The sequence below is a fragment of the Aedes aegypti genome, chromosome 3, assembly GCF_002204515.2.
Source record: "Aedes aegypti strain LVP_AGWG chromosome 3, AaegL5.0 Primary Assembly, whole genome shotgun sequence".
NCBI lineage: Eukaryota > Metazoa > Arthropoda > Insecta > Diptera > Culicidae > Aedes > Aedes aegypti.
In genome coordinates, this window is record NC_035109.1 from 167,929,873 (window position 1) to 167,949,389 (window position 19,517).

At 37.5% G+C, this 19,517-nt stretch overlaps 1 protein-coding gene and 1 long non-coding RNA gene across 10 annotated transcripts in view; one reads left to right on the forward strand and one right to left on the reverse strand.

Moving 5' to 3' along the window:
• Positions 1–19,517, reverse strand: part of LOC5574135 (RIMS-binding protein 2) — a 232,902-nt gene that overhangs the window by 106,016 nt on the left and 107,369 nt on the right. For 8 of the 9 annotated variants that reach the window (XM_021853143.1, XM_021853142.1, XM_021853146.1 and 5 more), the window contains 2 exons: positions 15,619–15,993; positions 14,767–15,252 (listed from right to left, as the gene is read on the reverse strand). The exons of the other annotated variant lie outside the window; for it this stretch is intronic. In XM_021853143.1, coding sequence (XP_021708835.1) covers positions 14,767–15,252; positions 15,619–15,993 — 861 coding nt within the window. The remainder of the gene's footprint in view (positions 1–14,766; positions 15,253–15,618; positions 15,994–19,517) is intronic. 9 annotated transcript variants of the gene reach the window in all.
• On the forward strand, positions 15,989–16,379 carry LOC110679130. The gene is made up of 2 exons (XR_002502239.1): positions 15,989–16,054; positions 16,136–16,379. It is a non-coding gene; the product is annotated as an uncharacterized LOC110679130 (long non-coding RNA).

The following is a 19,517-nucleotide window of genomic DNA, read 5'->3' on the forward strand; positions in this document are numbered from 1 at the left end:
TTGTGAATATTTCCACAGTCATTTCCCTTTCGGCTTACACCCTATTACTGAAACACGCATTACCCACCCTAATGAATATTATTATGTATTGGCTGGCGGCTGTTGAGCGACGGTGGCTAGCATCATTCGGACTGCGCATGGAGGAAGACGCGACGAACATGTAGCAACATGTTTGCTACGTTCCACCGACCAATGGAGACGAGAACTGCGCTGATTGGTGGGTGGCATTCTAGGCAAAAGTATAAAAGGGAATGAGTTCGTTCGTAGTGGATCAGTTTTCTTTTAACCATCGACGAATAAACATCGGAAACGGTAAAAGGTAAAAGTGAAGTTTTTCTCCTTGGACAACCGAAAGAAAAAGAGTCTTTTTCAAGGATATTGAGTTGTTGAGTTGAGTCGAGCTATCGTCAGCTGCTGTTCCCGCTGGCACTTTCTTCAGACGAAGGAGTTGTCCATCCGTCAAGTGTCCGTGATCGGACATAAATAGCAGGCTACTTTACGGTCTCGAGATTACCTGTTTGAGTTAACAAAATTTACTAGAAATCCTCTCACCGATTTTCAACGGATACGTCCGCACTATCTCCGGTTAACTTCCATCAACCCCCGCCGACGCAGCCTGTGCAGAAGTTGGTATCTTCCAGTTCCGTCATCGAGTGCACGTAGCCATCTGCCGTGAAGCGACTACTACTTACGCTTCAAAAACAGCTGGAAACGATTGGGTCGCTCTCTTTGATCAAGCAAATCGTATCCTCCGTGAGGTTGCCAATTTCAGTCTTCCCCCTGTGGCTAGAGTACACTGGCATGGAGCGAGTAGTTGGCAGCTTCTCGCTCCGAACATACACAGTTCGAACGAAACGTGTAAATATATGAGAAATATAATGCACATAATTGGAGCGTGATATATAATGGTAATATATAACTTCAATTATGTGTCAGGGATCCTGTGTGATTACGTGTCATATAACACAAATTTACTAGACTTGAATTTACATGACGTCATGTTTACATGACGTGTGATCTTCATTATTTTAAACTGTGTAGACGATCAGATAAAAAAGACCTTCCGTAGTGGCGATGACTCTACGATGCTTAGAACGTCCGTACTGGAACTTCTGCGGACTAAATACCCGGCACACATACACCGTTACACAGACGGCTCTCTTTCCCAGCGTGGAGTAGGTATCGGCATCTTCAGCGCCGATTCCATAGGAGTGCTTGGTTTTCTATGCCGAAGCAGCGGCCATCTTTTAAGCAGCCATCTCACCTGCGAGTGCTTCAATCTTCATCCTCACCGATTCCGCAAGGGTTTTATCAGCCTTACAGTCCGAACGGCCCTCCCACTCGTGGGTATGCGAGCCCATACTCCAGAGACAGTCACCTTTACCTGGGTTCCTGGGCATTGCGGTATTCGAGGAAATGTGGCTGCAGACTTGTTAGCTGGTACGGGACACCAGAGGCCTCGCTTTACCCTTTCCGTTCCACACCAGAGTTAAAGGGAGATACTTTTAGTTGGGTAGAGCTCTCCTCGCTCCACGACCAGAAAATAATTTCACGTCTGAGGACCGTACATACCCGTTTTGCCTATAACTTTGATGGCAGATCCTTCCGTCAAGAGTGTGAACAATGCGGTATACACAACTCAGCGGAACATGTAATATGTCACTGCCCTCTGTACGAACACCACAGAAGTACTAATAACATTTCTGGAAGCATCCGCGATGTCCTTGCAAACAACCCCGCTTCATTGACGTCCTTAGGATAGGACGACCAGTGAGCTTCCCGATGACCTCTCCTCCGGGGTAAGTCCCATCCAACTAACGTAACTCCATACGCAACCGCACCATCATTTCAATCAACTTGCAAATATCTTCACGCCGACACGACCGGTGGGCTCCCTTAGAGATTTCGATTTCGGGGGTAAGACTCATCCAACAACAAAGTTATCACTCGCAACCACGTCAACGATCCTTTCTCTTTTTCTCGGCTGCAGAAATCGTCGACCCAGCAAAGGCGAACATACCCTTTTTATAGGTTGTGTCTATCGTCTTACGTTAAAAACCCACAATGGTGAGACCCCATGATTGGGCTCGAAGGCTGGCCCCTCTGTCTATCCTTCTTTACTCATTTTTCGTGGGATGCCCATCTGACATTGCCAGTCAGGTGAAGAACTAGCCATATGTCAATCTGTTAAAATTCACCTTAATAAAGAAACAAAAAAAATACCTTAACTAACATAATTGTATCTCAATTTAAGCTCATTTTCATTAACACTTCAGTTATTGAAAGTTACACGCAGTGAACTGGACTATCGAATTTCATACATTTTGCCTTATGAAAGGTGGAACGATTATTGCAATACGAACGCTTTATGTATCGTTTTAGCATCACTCCACATCACAGCGCCGCTGGCGCGTGGTGTACGCACGGGTCTATCGATCGCAAGGTTCTTGGTTCGATTCCAGGTTGCCGCGAAAACTTTTGTTGTTTTCAAATTCTGGTTTCATAAGAAAAATTTATGAATTTCAATCCGATTTCTTGTGGCGAATTTTCATAAGGGGTTCCTATGTTTATCGATAGTCAATTTGCTTAAGTGTAGGCTTAGATCAGCACTCCCATACAATAACATATATGCATACGCCTTGTGGGCAGCACGCTTAGCGTCATAGTTGGCTATGATGCGCTTAGTGGCTGTGTTGAAGAAATACAAAGCAGTATAGCATGAACTTAGCAAATCTACTTCAAATGGTTAAAACATCAACATTATCAATTTTAATCATGATACAACCTTCTATAATATTGTTTGCTATGGTATCAAGAAGTGTTTTTGACATTCTGGGTGCAATTGAACGCAATAAACGATTTTCCTAAACCAAACAGTAGAAGATGTGCTTATTCCCATATGTTTGAGCTGGAAATACCATATTAACTTCAATTCAAATGTGCCAGCTCTTTTTTTTTAATTTGAACCGCCCTAGTGAAGGAACATGTGGGGTCATGACGGACTTTGGTATCAGGTTGGTCGACTGCGCTGCAGAATCGTTACCCGTTCTCTGGCGTAGTTGGTTAACGCGCCCAGTCTAGCGTATTGGGAATCGTGGTTCGAAGCCCACCAGAACGTTTTCATTATTTTTCAGAGTTTTATACCTTAATTTGTAAAAATTGATATTTGTGTCTACGAACTATTATTTGCATGGCCAGCTTGTTTAACATCTATGTCGTAAGAACAGGAACCTTTAATAAAATTCATAGAGAAGGCACACTTTCACGTAACGATCGTACGTTATCATTATTATTAGACGGTTTTCGCCGAAATATATTCTGCACATCCAAACGGGTAAGAAGGATTTTGACTTTGGGTCCAAAGTTTGTTGCTCACTTATCTTGCCGTGAACAAGCCAAAAAGGCTTGGCCTCATTTCATCAACAACGATAGCAATACAAATGACGACGGCGGCGACGACGACGAAGACGACGCGTATCGTTTTTCATTGCCGTTTTTCTTGTCCGTGTCTCTCCGTAGCAAGCAACCACTTCTCATTTCCCAGCCATCATCGCCTTCATCATTATGAACACTTGGGTTAGGGTATGCGATATTCTGAATGATTCCGCCAAATACCGCAAATTGAAATAACACGGAATTCAACGGAACATAATAAGCTGAAATTTTTATTTTCCGATTTTCCTAATTGCCTAAATTCTTAAATTTTGCAAATTGGTATTCCCTATTATTACTATACGCAGCGAACTGGACTATTGAAATTCATACATTTTGTCAAATAAGATATGAAACAATTATTACAGTGCATCGTTTTATCATCTCTTTACATCAAGGCGTCGAAAGCAGCGTCAGACGAAAGGTGCGTTATGCACGATTCCAGGTTGCCGCGAAAGCTTTGTTTCAAATTTTATTTTCATAAGCCATATCTATGAAATTCAACTCGATTCCTTATGATGAATTTTCATTTGGGGTTCCTATGTACCTATTTCAATAGTCCATTTGCCTTGAATGATAATGGGGGAATGTTGTATGAGATGGTTTATTTACTATTTTTTCTTATTATCTAGACCACATTAAAAACATACATTATTGGGTTTGCTTTATCCCGTATATTTTACAGTTTAATGTAAAAAGGGCGTTTGCAATGCATCGTAAGGGTTTTTTTCAGTGATTCTTAAGGGTATCCCAAAGATTACTAGTGTCTTTCATGGGTTCCTGTAGTGTCCAAGATGTTTTGGGACGTAATAATGGTTTCCTAGAAATTATCAAGAGATTCCAAGGGCTTCTAGTTGGTGTTAACCATAAGATTTTGGAGAATTTCCCAGGAGTTGCCAAGCGGCTTCTAAATGAATTATCAAGTTCCCCATAAGTCCCATAAACCATCAAAGTGGTTTTAAAAATACTTTAAGCGATTCCCCAATAGTTCTCAAGGCATTTTCAGATGTTCTCAAGAGGGTTTTAGAGGCTTCCAGCTTTTAAAATTACTTTTAACAGTTCTGTTGTTCATCTAAAGGAGCTTCCGAAGTATCAAAGTTGATTTTATTGATTTTGTAGGGGAAGTCAACAATCCCTGAGAACATTTAAAAACCTTTTGGGTAATCTTGGAATTCTGCGTTTGCCTTTTGGGAGTTGTTGGGAACACTTTGGAAGTCCCTAATAATCTTTCGGAAAGCTTTAATCCCCTTTGTGAATCCTTTGAAAATCTCTATAAACTCTGAAATTGTTTGACATTTGCGTACTTGTTATTGCTAATTTCTCATATTCTGTCTAGATGTCCACTGAAATCTACTTCGTTAACTTTGGGAACCATAAAAATGTCTCGAGAACCATGAGGCTTTCCTTTGAGAATGCTTAATATCATGATGTTGTATATTATCAAAAATCTTCATTTATTTATTTATTTATTTATTGATTTTATTTGTCTTTGAGAACTAACTGTCCTCGTTTAACGATTTGCATTACAATATCCGTAACATTCATAAGCAAAGATTCTAATTAGTCTATTTACGTATTGATATTGTCCACAAAAATAAAGGATAAAAGTGAATTATTGAAGAACTTAATTTGTTAAAAAATCATTACTAAAATTTGCTCCTGCCCATCCTATTGAAAATTAACATGATAATGGAAAATTAATGTTATTTCATGAACATATTTGAGTTAATATTTGTTGTTATGTTAACTCTTATTTTAAACAAGATAACGACAACTTTAGTTATCAAGAACATAATTTCCCATCACTTTGTAATTCACTTTTACCTGTAGATGGGTAACCCAAAAATTTCATATAGTTCATAATGAGCCTGTTCACGATATTGTAGGTATATAGAGTTCTTTCCGATTCAAAGGGAGGAAGATTTGATTGGTTTCGTACGCCTTATAGTGAAAGATACAAACAGGGATGGGGTGCGACTCAAATCTATTTTGGTTTTACACGCGCTGCTGGCTTTACCAAATATAAGTTTTTGCAATGCTCTTATTAACTTATCCGCCTCCAAAGCATACCTGGCTGATTTTTTTCTAGAGTGAATTTTTGTGCTGGCTTGTTCTTGGCATTAACGTCCCCACTGGGACAGAGCCGGCTACTCAGCTTAGTGTTCTTAGAGCACTTCCACAGTAATTAACTGAGATCTTTCTTTGCCTAAATTGCCATTTTCGCATTCGTATATCGTGTGGGAGGTACGATGATACTCTATGCCCAGGGAAGTCAATGAAATTTCCATTAAAAGATCCTGGACTGACCGGAAATCGAACCCAGACACCTTCAGCATGGCTTTGCTTTGTAGCCGCGGACGCTAACCACTCGGCTAAGGAAGGCCCCAAATTTGTGCTGGCACGAAAGAGATTGAAAGAGTATAGAACGAGCTTTTTGTGCTTCTGTGCAACTTGTCTCCTGTACCTTGCTTTGAGTTTACTCGCTAAGACTGGAAGACGCACAATCAATTTCGGAGTGGCACGCATGTTTTTTACATAGCACTGAGTTTTCAGACATACATGGATACAAAAACAAGCTTTCTGAAGCATATGCAAAAAAAAACCGATTGATATAGATATTCCGCAAAACATAATCAAATTTCGTTTCGTTTCGAAAAATTCAGCCTATTTTTGAATTTTGAGTTTATTGAAACATTTTCACATTTCGTTCCGTCATTAACTTTGCCAGAAATTCCGAGCATCGTTTCGTTGCGAATCGCCATGATAGACATGCATCTCACATACCCTTACACTTGGCTATGGTGCTGGTGGGATAGCCAGGCCACGAGCAAAAGTCGTTTTTTTGCCATTTTGTCCGCATCTTACCACCCTACGGCTAAACTTGCCCCGACCTTACCGAACGAGAACTAAATACGGAGGCAAGCGGAAAATTTAATCTCTTCGATTCCCGCATTCGGAGTCGTTCACTTTTTCTCGGATGCCGCAATAGGAGGAATCGGAACCCGGCCTCACAGTAGGGACGAATGCTTCAGTACGCACTCAAAGCATTTCCGGTATTATTTTCGTTATAAACTATGATAATACCTGTTTGTATTATGAGATGCGACTTCCGAATAATTTTATAAAAAATGTGTTTTTCATAGTTGTTTTACCGATATTTCTACTACAACAACATTATGCATTTCACAGAGTTGAAATTTCAATTATCATCGATTTGAAGATAGCCATGAAAATCAACTTTTCTCTGTCTCGATATCGCGATACGACATTGCGAGTAAGGATGAGGTTACTGTTCCTCAGTTTTTTGAAAGCTTGAAATCTTTTATTATGTCAGATAAATTTGGATTTTTCAAAATTTTAGGTGTTCTTCCATACTAAATTCGCCAATTTCGAAGCTAAACAAATCGTATACAAAACGCATGAAGAATTTTTCATCGACAATATATTTATTAACTTACTAAGGCTGATACAAATATTAATTTTCTTTTATGTCACCCCCCCATCTAAAATCCTAAAATTTTGAAGAAGAGAAAACAAAAGATTTATCATTTTTTTGACATCAGTTAGGTTAGGTTAGGTAAAGTAAAAAAACAATTAAAATAATGGTCCTGAGGACGTTTGAAAAAAGTTTAACAATTATCGTTTAAATAAAAATTCGAAAAATTAACTTTTTTTTTCATTTTTATTTTTTTGTTCCTTATTTATTGTTATCCCCCCTCGTACCTTCCAAGTGATCTCGGACATAAAAGAAATTAAATATTTGTATCAGCCATATTACGAATTTTGAGCACACATAGGGTAGCTGTACCAGTATTGGCATAGTAAAAACTATTTATTTGAAATCAGTCAGAGAGGCTTTTGAATACTGTTAATCAACATAAGAACTGGTCAGAAACTTTGTGTTTGTGTATGCAACTGATCTGTGTGAATACTGCATCATACTGTAAAACTGGGTAACTTTGATAATGCGGGTAACTTTTATAGTGCGAGGTCCACAACATATAAAACCAAATAACGAAGTTTATGTCAATCAGTTAAGAAAAACGAATGCAAAAGTAAAGAGTATAAGTTTGTCCCTTATGTCAAAGCTATTTTCGTTGGAATCAAGTGCATTTGAGGATTTAATGCAAATATAAAAAAATTCAAGAATTAAGCATTTTTTATTGCTCGGTTGTGGACAGCCGCCCGTTTCGTGTGAGGACGGGGTTGGTGGTCTAATGGTTACCGCTTCTGCTTCATAAGCAGAAGATCATGGGTTCAATCCCAGGCCTGTCCCTTTCCTCGTGCTTTGCAGTTGTATCTTTCACTTGCTTCTATCTACCACTCTAGATATATCTCAGTTCATAGCATTTGTTAGAACCCGAGACGGACAGAAATCAACCGTCTCCCTACGTTTCCACTCTTTCATCATTAGAGCACGCCTTTCCTTACGCCTGATACATGGGCAGTCTGCTAACCAAACCAGCAAGCCTCTCTGCCATAAAAATTACCCCACCGCTTCACTCTGCCTGCATGAACTGGCGTAGACGCAGTGGTATATACGGTCTACCGTGGGAGTCTAAATAAACACAAAAGATCACCTGCACTTATATACTGAGGGTGTCTGTTAATCCCAAGCAGTCATCTGGTTGGTTCCTTGTGTAAGTGCAGCTGATCTGGCGATACTGGAGTAGCAACCACGGGCGGCCAATCAAGCTCAAGCTCAAATTCAAGCTCAAGCTGTGGACAGCCGCTCGTTTCGTGTTATTTGAACAGCATTTTTTTTTTGTAAGTATTAATTCCATAACCTTGGAGGGATCGGTTCTGTTTTTTTTTTATTCTGAGCAGAATGTCACTTCCATCGAACGCGCGATCATTCTTTTTTCACGGGAAACAATATGAACAATACTGTAAATAAAGCATTGTTTCTCTCCTTTGCTTGCTGGCATTCAAATGATTAAATTTACAACAAATAAACATGAAATGCTCTGGGTCTATCACCAGCTTTTCAGCTTTTCAACTCCGTAGCACTTATGAGGGCGTCGCTGAGTCGGTGGCCTCTCATTAAGTAAGTGCTACATCAACATTTCCTCTCCCTTTCCCAAGTTACGGTCAAGATAAGCGTGGCCGGGAATACCGATATTCATGGTTTTGGTATTCTTGTTAAGGATTGGATCAAGGTTCACTCCCTAGCCCTGCTCCTGAAAGCAATCTAGATAAGATTATCAAAAAAAAAAAAAAAAACATGAATGTTGCTAGTATCCAATCTACGAAGTATACCGTAGCTACGCTAACGCATACGCTAACGCTTTAATCACTCATGAAACTTACTGATTAGTTTCTGTAGGAGTTTTCTCAAAATAGGCCGAAACCGATACAACACCTTTTGCAACACATATTCTTTCTTTTATTTTATTTTATTCATCACTTATTTTTTTTACTTTTCGTCACATTTTTATTCACTTCACCACACTTCCACCACAGTTTGGAGATTATTGTAGTGGAAAGCAGTCGCAGTTGTGTGGTGAAGTGAATAAAAATGTGACGAAAAGTAAAAAAATAAGTGATGAATAAAATAAAATAAAAGAAAGAATATGTGTTGCAAAAGGTGTTGTATTGGTTTCGGCCTATTTTGAGAAAACTCCTACAGTTTCCTTATAAGTTATGTTTCTCTTTTGATGCCAAAATAACAAAATAATTAAACAAATTATCTTCATACAACTTTTGAGTTTTTATCTCTATCAAATGCATCGAATTTCTCAACTGAAATTGTATACACCAATACATAATTTATGTTATTTTAACACAACCTGAAAAGTTGTACCTGTACTCATTTATTATTGCTTTTCGTGCATTTTATAGCATACAGAGATGATTGGCAATATCGGGTTGCTCGATAAAATTCACAAAAGAATAGAAGAACAAATCTGCGCCGGATTGTATTGCAACACGTGTAATACTTACACAAATTATGTGTTACTCCTGAAGAGCTCGATTTGGTGTGAGTCGAGAGTGAGACATCACTGAGAGAGCATGTTCAATCATTACTTCGAAAAATGAAGTTTGTTGGTTGCTGGTTCGTTTTGTAGCCTTCTCCCCTATCTGGTGAACGGACTGCGGTTAACAATAAAAGAGTAAGGTATCGGCAGCCCGAAAAAGGCAGAAAGCTGTCGAAAAGCTATGATGAGCTCGTATTGGAGCTTAAACAATACGAAAAAGGGATGCGCTGCTCACAGAACTACTTTGGTCGTGTGTTTTGCTATTGATTTTTGGTTGTCGTCTTTTTGAAGGTGGTTTCCACCGTTCATGATTCGAATGTTGAATAGATGCTCGATTGAGATTTGTTGACAGCATGTGTGCAATATCAATTAATATGTGTGTAAGGGAAAGCTCTTTCCCATTATGGCGTCGAAAATTCACCCAACTAGATAATTAAACTTATATCTAGTTAGGATTCCATGAAATCAAATAAATTTGGAGTAGCCTCTTCTTCTTTATCTTTTCGTGTGCACATTGCATACTAATGTAACACGTATAAAGTCTCAAATTATGAGAAAATTCAAATTGGTTCTAATTATGCATTCGGTATACACAATGGGCAGCATTATCCATTTTGGGTCTCCACAATGTCTACTAAATAAAAACTCATTGTAGCCAAAAAATATTTTTTGTTTCATATTTTTAGTAGATTTGCAAAATGCATCTAAAATAAGCTTTGTCTGGATTGGCCATTGCTTTTGAAATGGCGCGAATGGACTTCAACAAATAATCTGTTGACTGAAAGAACAATATTCGGTAAACATTGCATCACACAATTTTTCTCTTCGGCGTATTTTCAAGCGTAGTCTGATTCTAGAGTATCTGTGTTTGATAACTGAGCTTTGCTCTAACGATTTTCTTCGCTTGTCTGGAATAGAAGTTAAATTCCCTGATGTTTTCTTCCCCATATTATTTTTTTGATTGTTGTCCCTGTGTTGAGGATCCTAGCCATCCGGCAGCCAAATACCGACACGAAATTCGTACCAATGCCGTGAAACGAAAATCGCGCGATTACGATATACCTCCCAAATGAGCTGCAGAGAACCTTGAACCCGTAAAACGTTAAACGCGATTGAGCCTCAAATAAGCGAACTAGTTAAAAAAAATGAGCTTTGCCTGAATTTGTTTCACAAACCTTCGTACAAAGCTGATTCGTAATTAGTAGAATCAACCTACGAATGAGAACTGAATAGTGTCTAAGGCACCAAATGTCGTCTCGATCAGTATACTATCATTATCAAACATAAATTAGTATATCGTGTTACATCGGAAGAAAAAACGAAAAAGTATAATATGTCTGTGTTTTTTAGAAGAACTGTTAACAATCAAAACTCACAGAACTGCAATCTATTAGTTGATAACAACAAACTTCAAATTAGCTTAGAAATTAATTTTTCTGCTTTATACAATATTTTGTGAAAATATTTTAACTTGACATAAAAAAATCGTACACCAATGTTCTAAATACTTTGTTTTCATAAAAAAAAATTAAGCTCAGAAAAAACATTCTAATTCTTTGACTGAAATTTGAAGCAAATACATTTAATACTTTGTTCTCATATCAATGCAATCTTTTAAAAAGTCATCATCGGAATGACATTTGAGGTTTCATACTGTACTGTACTTTTACATGTTCCATGTCCTGTACCGCAAGAAATTGCAACAAAATAAAATACACATCTTTCTAATATAGCGTATTCTACAGGAACAAAACCGCAAGAAATTGTAACAAAATGAAATAAACATCTTTCTAATATAGCGTATTCTACAGAAAAAGAACTGTATCTTGTAATTTTTCTGTAGAATACGCTATATTAGAAAGATGTTTATTTCATTGTGTTACAATTTCTTGCGGTTTTGTTTTTCATTCGATAAAAACATTCCTGACTCACGCTACTAGAATCATTAAAATCATACAGAATCAAGCCATAGATTGTTGAAAGAAAATTGAAAGCAAATGTTGAAAAATTGGGGAATAAATTATTTTCTCCTATCATATTTCTTGTTTCAAGCCGGTAGGAATTTGAATGGTTAATTTAATTAAATTATTTGAAATGATACAAGATTTGAATTGCAGTCTACTATGTATTGACAAACATATTTCCAACTATTTATTCAGTTCTGCCTCGTTCACCCGAAAAGCCGCATCTCATGTCTACAGACGCTCTAGCATCATAATGATTTCGAATGCCGAAAGTGTCCCCTTCAATTGGGGACAGAAATCCGCGCGGCCAAAGGAGTCAACATTCAGGACGGATTCAAGCAGAAAATCGCTTAAGAAAATAGAAGAAATCTGCCCAGTCTAGTGTCCTTGGCACACCCGCAAGTGATTCTTAGGCTTTCGGTGGGGAAAATCGGCAAGGACGCTGACTGCCTTGCTCAAGAAAAGTCGTGCCAACAGTTTGGGGAGATGTTTTTCGCATATAAATCAAATAATGCCGACAAGGGAAGATGAAGAAAGCAAGCATCACTATCCTATCGTCGCCACATGTTACCACGGAGAGCTGGTCGATATGTTTTAGATTCGATACGGATGGAGCTGATATTAGGAAACATTTCAGTTAAATTGTTCTCTTTAATAACAATGTTTGTTTTCTTCGTTAATTCAACATACATATTATACAAAAATAGTATTGCTCTGCAAAAGTTTGGGGTCGCCCCCGAAAATATACAAAACGATTTTGTTCATATCACTGTGATTAAACGTCTAACCGAAACTCTTTATGAGACATTCAAAAAGCAATCAGTTAATCTTACTTTGAAAGTTTTTTGACCACATTATATTTTTTTAATTTTGTTATCTAAATTTTTGTATGGAATTGTGTTACAATCAAACTTTACGCTGAAAAAACATGGCTATTTTTGTCAGCATTGATCAACCAAAATTTTAAATCAATGTGACATTAGAGCCGTTATCTTTTATGGTTCGGAGAACACTTGCAAGATTTTGGCAGTAAAATCTAAAAAATAATTATTTATTTATTGTCGTCAACTCGTAGACGCTTACATGTATACCTTGATTTACAATTTGTTTGATTACTAATCGGATTAAAAATCGAACAATTTCGCGGACGTACTTGATTATACTTAACTTGATGCGAAAGTCATGTTATAGTTGATTTGAATTATGAGAGTTAGGTTCTGAGTGACCAGCGGGGTTGCATTCACGGTGGGGATAATTGCCCATTGGTTGGAAACAGTTTCACAGAACAAACATTCACTTACAATCTGAAACCTATCCATATACCTCAAGGTTTGCGTCAAACTTCATTTTCTTTTTCTTGGAAGCACGTCCCTACTGGGACAGATAATGTTTTTCAGCTCTAAGACGTTTTTCACCCTCAGAAAAAGTTACACGATATTGATTATAATTGACTCATTATTGAGCAAACTAAATTCACACAAAAATTGAACTTTCACTTCACTTCCTTCGCTATCTTGCCAGCAATAATCAGAAATCCTCCAATACTATTTTTTGGAATTGTATTGTTTTGTCAGGCATTGCAGCAAACGGAATAAAGGCTTTACGCATTATTTTTCTGCTTGAAATATAACAAACCTTTCTAATGTTAACAATAATATTGAATTTGACAGATTTCGAATCATCTTCAACGTTAGCAGTGATTCTGCATCAAAATCTCATGCGTGAGTTTCATGAATCAGATCTCAAATTTGTTTCCTCTCGCAGAAGAACTCAATGATTGAGATTTGAGTGTGTGAGTCACAAAAATTTTCAGCGTGAATTTTATCTGTGAACTGAACAAAACAAAGCGAAAGTAGATAGTCACACACCTCCATTGCCACGAGCAGCAGTTGATTTTATGCACCAAATTAATCAATACTTTCTTCAGGTAGATGTGGTAGCATGGTTAACGTGTACGCATTGTGGATGTTTTAAGAAATGTTCCATGTTAAAATCCCGACGACGGCATCACATAGTGATAATTCTTGGGAGAAGTTGGTGAGCGTAAAATATGATGGATTGGAAAACTAATATCCCCAGTGGAATGATTTTCGGTTATTCTCCATTGTAACTCTAGGGAAAAAAAAAGTGTGAGCAAAATATCATTTTCACGTGAGGAAGCGAAAATACATTTTCCTTTCGTGCGAAAAATCGTAAAGTTCGCATTATTCATTGGTACGGAAAAAAGGACCCTGACCATGACATGTTTTTATAAAACAAAATCGCTTATTTTTCTCTGTGAATAATTTGTGACTACACCCGATTCTGTTTTTGCACGGATTTTTTTTACACGGCCGTGCAAAAAAAGTTTCCATACATTTTTTTTCATCAAAATCTTAGTTTTGCATGAAACGTCGAGAAATGGTGTTACTTTTTTCGCACGGTTTTTGAAATTTTGAACTGAAAACTTTTTTTGCATGGTACGCATCCCCCGTGCAAAAACAGAATCGGGTGTATATGGTTAGATTTTTTGATATTTATTCCCAAATTCGATACCGTATATGATATGGTAAATCAGAATTAATAGCATTACTTTCACAACTTTATGTCATCAATATCAATATACCTTCTATTAATGTTAAATGATTTTATGAGTAACTTTAAGATACAAGCGATGGATGTTCGTTTAACCAGAGAATAGAGTACTGTGCCCAAACTAAAACAGTATAAAAACTATAATACTGAATGCTGTGAGAAACCTACTAATCTACTTCATGCTGTTTTCTGAAACGTAAATCTGTGTGAAATCTGTCATAAAATAATCAATAACTTAATCGTCACTACTCTACTGAATTACAAAAGTGTTGGTTTGATAATGCTAGGGATAAAGAAGTTCAACAAATTCAATGATTGTAAACGATTGTGTATTGTAAATGAAACCAAAATTATCGGTCTGGTAAGTTTTTGAAGTTTCGCCACAATGCGCTATAGTGAAGATTCCATATGACGAATCTCATTTTTTTTTTTTCATTTTCGTTGAAAGAGTCAGATAGGAAAAGTGTAGCTGCATTTATTTTTGCCATTATGTGTGAAAGTGAATGTAAAGTGATGAGATTAAATATTGATTCAGTGGATGAATGATTAATGGCACGTTGCCTTGCAGCGATCGAGACGAAGATAAATGAGTTGTGCGAAAAAGCTTGACTAGTAGAGTGGGGTGAAATTTAAAGAGCTTTCCAAATGGTTCGAGACGACTGGTGGGGAAGTCGTTGGAGGAATTGAGGTAGAGATAATGATGATGATGATGCAAAGGATAATAACTGTGATGAAGAATCAGATGATAGCGATGGCAACATTGATGAGGTGGATAATTATTAAAATGTAATTGTAAGAGAAAATTTTAAGTTCAGCACCTGACATAAGGGTGGCATAGCAGTAGTACTCAGTGGATTTGCTCGGCTTGGCAGTGGTGAAACATTAGCTGCTGAGTAAGGGTTTGAAGCTCCTGTGGATGACGTTAATACACTGTACTGTCCATCGGTTAGTGCATGACTACTGGCACTCGAGGTCACTCCCATCGAAGTAACGTTCATGGAATTCACACCAGCGGTGATAGAACTTATTCCAGCGGTTCCAATTGAGCTAATACCTATCGAGTTTAGACCGATAGAGCTGGGCATACCGGTTCCAACACTTGCAGGAACTCCACTGTTAGTCAGTCCACTTAGTCCTCCAAGCATTCCAGTGCTGTTTATTTGAGACGATAAACTTGTCGTTTGGAGGTGGGGCTGGTGCTGGGATAGGCTAAGGCTTGTGCTTGTCAGACCAGACCCCAACGATGATGACATTATTGGTCCAGTAGTTCGCGGGTGCTCTAACTCGGCCAATATACGATTGTCCTAAAATGATTAGGACAGAAATCAGTTTCAAAAAACAAAAATATTGCAAACATATCAAATCATAAAAGTAAATGATCTTCTGAACTAACTTCTATGTATTGCGTGCTATACATCGGATTTTCCAGTCAACATATTGTCTTCTATTCTATAGCTAACATCAAAAAATCGAATGACTATAAACACTTTGATCGGCTTAAAAATTTTAAATTTTTTCTTCACATCAATCTATGGTATATTTCCAAACGAAAGAACGAAAATCGCATTCGATTATGTGACCAATACATAAAAATTATAATATTTTTCGTAATAAATTAGAATAATGTTTCTCTAGTTTAACACACATACATTAGCAATGGATAAACGTGCCTGTTCGATCTTTGCCATAATCCTATCTATTTCAGTTCCTTGTTGCTGGGTTGGCGTGGGAGCCCATGTTACAGTACTGCCTCCACCTCCTCCTCCTCCTCCTCCACCTCCACTTACTCCTCCTCCTACTCCGCCGCTGCTACCACCCCCTATGCCACTGAGAGCTAAGGATGTGCCTCCTAACGACGTTGAGTTGCCAACCATACCGAAATTGCCGATACTGTTGACCATCGTCGAATGATTGCTTGTTATTGTGCTACTGAGACCTCCGACACCAACGGAACTGGAACTAGTCGGCATTCGGCCGGGACGTGATTTTAAGGCAGCCGACAGCTCTAGCTGAAGCTCTTCGCATCTGACTGTTTCAAGAGCGGCCTGGATGTTTGTGTGTGTGGCAAGGTCCGGATTGGCGCAAACAAGAGAGAGACAGTGGATGGTTTGATTTTAATGATTTTGTCGATACTATCGCTTGATTATGAAAATGCAACAATTGATTTCAACATGGATGTTATTTCAGGTTGACGATTAACAGAAGCAGAATCAACAGTTACCAGCCTCAGAAGAAAAAAGATTTTTATTTACAGAGAAGCGAAGCTCATCTCAAAGAAGCCAAGAGATGTACAGCAATAACGAACAGTTGATAGAAAAAACATTAAGTAGCACTACTCACAGTGTTTGCGTGTTTTGAAGAAAATGGTTGAGTATGATTTGTTGTTTTTCTAAGGCATCTACGAACAGAACAAAAATTAATAACTGTACACTACAGACAAATAGTACTAAAACTGTAATGATAGCGTAGAAATCTCCAAAGTGTTAGAAACATCCTATATAACAATAATAACTGCATATTAAGCGTAGGGGATTACAATTCGTACTCCAACGAACAGCCGAGTTTTCGTTAGATGTTACACTATTTATTCTATCGAAAATATAATTGATACATTCGATCAGAAGATGCGACAAATTGTTCTGAAACTTTCAAGTTTTCTTGTATTGTATCGTAAATTAGGTCAAATTATGGTTATAATTTATGGTAGAACAACCAATTAAAGAAATGGTTTGAAGAGCACTGTAAAAAACAATTATGGTATCGACTCAATTTAAATCCGAATAATTTGAAATTCACAACAGTGTAGATGTTGAAAATTCCCTTCCGTCTTTGTTTGAAACAAATTTCAATTTAAATGGTTGAAGAAATGTATTTTTTTAGATGAATCTGCCTAGAGCAAAATATCCCTCAATTAGTTATCGAATCAAATCAATGAATCAAAAGATGCACCTGGATTTTCAGTTCATCGAATATGTTCACGTCTTTTTACGCAATTTAGAGAAGAAAAAAATGAACAAGTTCTCCGTGCAATAATTTAATTCCAAATAATGCTCTGCTAGTTACAGCATATATAATCCTTTGTTCTTCTCTTTTTTATTTTCGACTTTTGCAGTCAGCTATTTTTACTTTTAGGGGAAAGGTATTCAATATCGGCAGATAGAGATATGTTTGCCAAATTAAGTGTAATTGTGGTAACATTGTGCTAAAAGATTATGTAGCCGGCGGGACTTGAACCCACAATTTCCATTCTGTACACGGACGCATTACCAATTATACTACAGCTACGCTACGGTAAACTGAAGTATTTGGCTAATGACCTTTGTAGCATCCCCAAGCCCCACAATCTTACTAGTCCAATATACCACACTTATCCCTCACCATATCTCTATCTGCCGGCATTGAATACAGTCGGTGTGAGAAAACGCAACACTATTGTACCTACATCCCCATATGATCGCACGGGTTGTCGATTCGGCTGAGGAATAGGTGCGTGGCTGCTGCCGTACACACTGACCAACGACGGCTATGATACATCCGTATCAAAGGGGTTTACTCTTCTCTTTTTTATTTTCGACTTTTGCAGTCAGCTATTTTTACTTTTAGGGGAAAGGTATTCAATATCGGCAGATAGAGATATGTTTGCCAAATTAAGTGTAATTGTGGTAACATTGTGCTAAAAGATTATGTAGCCGGCGGGACTTGAACCCACAATTTCCATTCTGTACACGGACGCATTACCAATTATACTACAGCTACGCTACGGTAAACTGAAGTATTTGGCTAATGACCTTTGTAGCATCCCCAAGCCCCACAATCTTACTAGTCCAATATACCACACTTATCCCTCACCATATCTCTATCTGCCGGCATTGAATACAGTCGGTGTGAGAAAACGCAACACTATTGATAAGTGTGGTATATTGGACTAGTAAGATTGTGGGGCTTGGGGATGCTACAAAGGTCATTAGCCAAATACTTCAGTTTACCGTAGCGTAGCTGTAGTATAATTGGTAATGCGTCCGTGTACAGAATGGAAATTGTGGGTTCAAGTCCCGCCGGCTACATAATCTTTTAGCACAATGTTACCACAATTACACTTAATTTGGCAAACATATCTCTATCTGCCGATATTGAATACCTTTCCCCTAAAAGTATAATCCTTTGTTTTAATGGATTTTTTTCTATAAAAAAATTCATGCGAAATGTTTCCCAAACAAAGTAGATTGATGCAATTTGAATCAAAACGGTATTGTAGACAGGGTAAGACGGGCCACCTCCAGTTTGGCATGACTTAAACATAAGATTTTTGTCATTCTGGAGAGCATTTTGGGTGATATTTACTTAACTTTTCACAACAAATATAAAAAAACAACAGTTTTCGCTCATCGATATTTAATTTAATCTAATTAGAACAGATGCTCACATAAGGACTTTTTGTACATTGCACGTTACCCGTCCGTGCAATAACATTAATGTTAAACATGCTTCAGTGAAGTAAAATATGAATTGTATATATTTAGCTTTGACGAAAGGCTCTTATTGTGAAATTTACGCGAGTGGGGTAAAAACGATAACTGTCGATGGGGTAAGATCGCCACTCCTAATTTATAGCAAATAAAATGTTTACTCATTCTTAGAGTTGTACTACGTTGTACATCATTATTCAAGTGAAATAAAATGCGAACCAAATGCACATTTTGTCCATACTAAGGGTGTCTCAAGAAGATAATTAGTATACATCTAAGTTTTAAGAATCAACTTCCTGAACAAATGATTCAACACCCAAATTGAATAATGAAGAATTAATAGATTTTTTTTTGCAAAATTGTGCACGAAGATCGTGACAATCATTAGCGAGTTATAAATCGATCAAATTTCAGCACGAGCGTTTGTTTGGTTCTCTAGATTTGTGCTCTTGAAAATTCGAGGTTTGTCTTCGATGCATCGCACACCTTGAGCTGAAAAATTGATAAGTATTCTCTTATGCATGGGTTATTGAATTTTGGCAGATTCATCATCAACTCCTAATCAGTAAAATTTCTTGCAATAGAAAAATCATTTGGGTTTTGTCTCTTGAACCTTACGCCTGAGGTTTCCATATAAATACACTCAATCATGCTGATGTTAACGAAAATGTTTCCGTCATAAAACTCGTCGTAAATCCCTCAAAACTTAATGTTGTTGTTTAAGCCAGAAAGCTTTGCTGCAATTCTACAAGGCAAACGAAGAGAAATCCCTGTTTTGTGCGAGAAAACTACTGAAGGGAAAGACAGTGAGTAATTTTAGGATAATTTCAGGCTTTTTTAATACTGCTCTTAGAAACAATAGCAGCTTCATTTTAAAGAACGCACTTCAAAAAAGCTTCTAATACTTTATTGTAAACATGAATCTGTATGTTTTTATTATTAATTTTGTTTACAAAAACAAAAAAGAAAAGTTTCAAAAATGTTCGAAATTTAAGAATTTTTTACCCTATTAATAATAATCTCTTGCAAAGAGAAGTTACGCATTCCTAACATGTATGTAACATGTCAAGACGGCCCTTAGGGGTCCGCACCACCGGGAAGGA